General features: G+C 34.3%; 1 protein-coding gene across 1 annotated transcript; it reads right to left on the bottom strand.

Annotated features, from left to right (window-relative positions):
• Nucleotides 1–2012: 2012 nt before the first annotated feature.
• On the bottom strand, nucleotides 2013–3865 carry LOC108381769 (girdin; the record flags this gene model as incomplete). Its single annotated transcript, XM_017638170.1, has 5 exons — nucleotides 2013–2536; nucleotides 2861–3050; nucleotides 3124–3236; nucleotides 3297–3606; nucleotides 3679–3865. Coding segments are annotated over 5 exons (860 nt in total), but the record flags the coding sequence as incomplete, so codon positions are not given.
• Nucleotides 3866–4141: the final 276 nt, after the last annotated feature.

Genomic DNA, 4141 nt, shown 5'->3' with positions numbered 1-4141 from the left:
AAAGGCTCCGAAATGGGACTCCTTAAAGACTCATTTATGACTCCAAATGCTTGCTGGGAATAGTGATAAGAATACATAGATTCTTGTAGGTATACAGTATCGGTCATATCTATAGCACGCCATTTCCAAGTGATATTGTGTGCCCCTTATGTTCATTTACTTATTTTTAAGAATTTTCAATTAAAATTTAGTTCATTCTCAGACAGACCCCATATATACCCAAGTTCAACAATTTGTAGAAAACTACAAAAAAGGGTAACAAATTTTCACCTAAGTTTGAAACTTTTTTCCCGGAAGTGTTAGAATTTTTTTGAGTGCACAGTTTTTTAGCCCCTGCAATTTTAGTCTGATAATGTGCAAATTTCAAGTGGCTACGAATTACCGTTAATTTTTTAGAATTTGGCATTGGCTTCCATATAATGAATAAACTCAATTTTTTTGTATATGGATGAAAACCGCAACACCTTTGGCAAAAAAAAATTCTAAAAAATCAACGGTAACTTTTAGCCACTTGAAACTTGCACATCATCAGACTAAAATTGATTGGGCTATAAAACTGTGTATTCAGAAAAATTCAAACACTGCCGAGAAAAAAGTTTTAAATTTAGGTGAAAATTTGTTGCACTTTTTTGTAGTTTTCTACAAATTTTTAAACTTGGGTTTGTATGGGTTTTGTTAGAGAAAGAACTGTATTTTAATTGAAAATTCTTAAAAATAAATAAATAAACATAAGTGGCACACAATATCACTTTGAAATGGTGTGCTATAGATATGCCCGATACTGTAAGTAAAATGTAATTATATTAGATATCAAAATTCCAGAAAAAAACTTTTGCCAAATTTTGCCACAAATCTATTGACATATTGTTATTACTTAACATATAAACTACACATACACAGAAAATTATAGCCAACTTTTGCCAACTTTATTTAATATTTGAATTTAAGAACTTAATTTTCACTATGTTCTATTAAAACCCACTAATTTTTTTTAAATTATAAAGCCGTCATATTGGACCCATCGTTTAAAATTTTTGAAACCTGCTTTCAGATACCTAATCAGCTATAAAAAAAAAAACTCCATAATACTACCAAAAACCGCCGAGTAACAAGTTTTGAGCGAGTTCGATAATTTTTAAAAAAATGTGTCCGCCATATTGGATTTATGAAACCTACCTGAAGATTTGTAATCAGAAGCCCCATAAGCTAGTAGATACGAACTGGTGTACAAATCCGCATCTGTTAAAATAGTTTTGACCCGCTAGATTCTGTATTCAGACCACTATGCGACGCTTAAAAATAATGCATTTCACCTTCCCAATTTTGTTAAAAAGGAAAGTTTGAAATGAAAGTGAAATTTCCGTTTATTTTAATTTTTTTTAGGATTTGTTTATAGCCATTTAGCAATTTTACGGAACATTTCGCGATTCTTCGTGTTTTACATTACGGAAATTCTTCGGGTTTTTTCTGTATTTTTCGAAACATTTCGGAATATTGGCCAGTACTAACATAAACATTGCTTTGCCTAACATTAATCCTGATCAGGAAAAATATTTCTCAGCAATGACATCACATTGGCCAGCCTGACCTAAGTATTGACAAAGCTGACAGAAATATTCATCAGTATTTACATAAATATTATTAAAAAACATTGTCTTCCTATTGCCGTCTTACAATCTATGTACAATAGTCTTCGAGTAGGGTCTTATGGGCGACAGCCTGACTGTCAATATGAATGTTTATGCGCACAATCGTCAGATTTATTTCGGTCAAGGGCAGTAAAATGCAGCTCCCGCTCCTTCCTACATTTTGAACCGTCAGTGTAAATATGCATCCCAACATCTGGCTGGCCTTAAGAGCATAGCCAAGATAAGAAAAAAATGTATCGGAAAAACCGCTTGTGACGAGTACATAAATATTTTCAGAATGTTCTATAACTTTGGAATTGGTTTCGAATAGTGACTTCAATGCCTTGCTTTAGGCTAACCCCAACCTGTCCATCTACTAATAAATCCCATTACACAAAATATAGCAGTTTCAGTTCATTCATTTTAAAAAAGTGAAATAACTTGCTAACATATTTCCATTAGTTTCACTAGCATAATTTTTAGTTACTTCCCCTAACCTTTTTTTTTTAAATTAAGCACAAAATATTATAAACGTAAAAACACAGACAACAAAATAATTCTTCATGCAGAGAAACAAGTAACAAACAGCCGCCGCCGCCGCTGGTTATGATTAATGCATGAAGCCCAACATCACAGATACAGTCAGATAAATGGTATGAAGGTGTCTTTATTCTGGTCTTACTCCGTATCACAATTGCTGTAAAATAACGCCATGTACTTAATACTTTTTCACCTCCACCCCAGAACAAGCTCGTTGCGCCAATATACATACATAGATTGTGTGGATGTATGCAGTACTTATGTAGTTTTTTGACATGTTTTTGGTATTTGTGCAGGACGTTTTGTATTTAAGAGCTTTTAAATATGTTTTGTAAAGGCCTAAAGAAGCCAGAGACTCTTTTAAAGCCCTAAATGTGCAAAAATTCATCAATTAGTATTTTGAAAAAAAAAATTAATAAAAATTGTAGCTTAAAAGTATGTTTTAGAATTTATATATAAGTAGCAACCAAGGCGCTGGCAGAAATATGTGCCTCTACAAGTGGCATTTAACCAGTCTCGAAGAGATTTAAAAACCATTTTCCAAGTTTTGAGTTGATTTAAGCAGCGATGTCCATTTCGTAAAACTCAACACAAAGGTTGCACATGGACAGGGTGCTTATTGCACGCTTTAATGAAATGGCCATATTTCTTTGATATCAAAGCTGATTGGTAATCGTGCAACGTTAACTTACCATTTCCACAATGCGCTCATTATGATCCCGATTTTGACTTTCGACTTCTTCCTTAATTTGTTCGAACTCTTCATTTGCCTTGACCGTGGTTGGCGAAGGACTTTGCTCAGGCTGGCCATCAGTAATGTCGCGCGTCTTTGCATTTAATTCATCGTTGCGTTGCTTTAATTTTATGAGCGCTACCTCCATTCTAATAATAGAATAATGTGTTAATAAATATCATTTAATGTTACATCAATTATTTTTATTTTTTTTGTTATTACTTCTTGCTTGTCTCAACGCTCTCCTTCATATTTTCCGTTAACAGTTTGGCGACTTTGGTCAGATTTGTATTTTCCGTCCGCAACGTTTCGTTTTCCTCCTCCAAGTGGTGTTGCTGCAAGAATTTTAAATTTCACATTTCACATTTTTTTTGCTAAATGGAATATGTACTTACATTCTCCAACAACTCGGCTATTTTCTCATTAGCTTCATACAGCTGCAGTTCCACCACATTCATGGCGTTCTTCAATGTCTGAAATTCGTCAACCAAACGCTCAACAAGATCACTTGTGATGGGCAGTGCTGCTGTGGGTTCCACATCGACAACGCTTTCCATTTCGTTGCTGTTCAGTGTGGGTATAATCTTCAGCAATTTGCTTCTCAAGCTCGCCGAAGCAACGGGTGCCACATTCAGAGTCGAGGTCGGACGACTTACTGCTAGAAGCTTTTGCTTTTCCTGCAACGACTCTAATTCATGCTCCAGGCTATACAGTCAATGGAAAGAAATGGAAACTTACAAAAATTACTGTTATATAATAGCAGAATTTTAGATTCACCTTGTAATTTTTTCGATTTTCATTTTGTGCAATTTGTCCAGTGCATTGCGTTCGTTACTCATTTTATTGAATTTAGCTGTAAGCTCCTTGATTTGTGATTCATTATCGAGATGTTGTTTCTTCAAGGCATCCAACTCATCACGCACTTTGAACTTCTCCTCCTCCAACTCGTTTTGTGCTTTCTTGCCTGCGAATAGGAATTTGAATTGGAACTCCTGTTGTTATATACTAATTTAACATTCAGCCTTATCGCCAATTCCATGTGAATAAATCGTTCCCATAATTTAACAGGCAAAACAAAAACCAAGGCATTTTTTTTTGCCTTATAATTAGACTGCGGTTTTTAATGCAAAAAAAAAGGAGCCTAAAAATATGCACCGATTAACTATAAACAATATGTANGCCTTATAATTAGACTGCGGTTTTTAATGCAAAAAAAAGGAGCCTAAAAATATGCACCGAT

This window comes from Rhagoletis zephyria, unplaced genomic scaffold (assembly GCF_001687245.7).
Source record: "Rhagoletis zephyria isolate East Lansing unplaced genomic scaffold, Rhagoletis_zephyria_1.1 Rzeph_scaffold_23736, whole genome shotgun sequence".
NCBI classification, from domain to species: domain Eukaryota; kingdom Metazoa; phylum Arthropoda; class Insecta; order Diptera; family Tephritidae; genus Rhagoletis; species Rhagoletis zephyria.
This window is presented reverse-complemented; position numbering and strand designations above follow the sequence as displayed.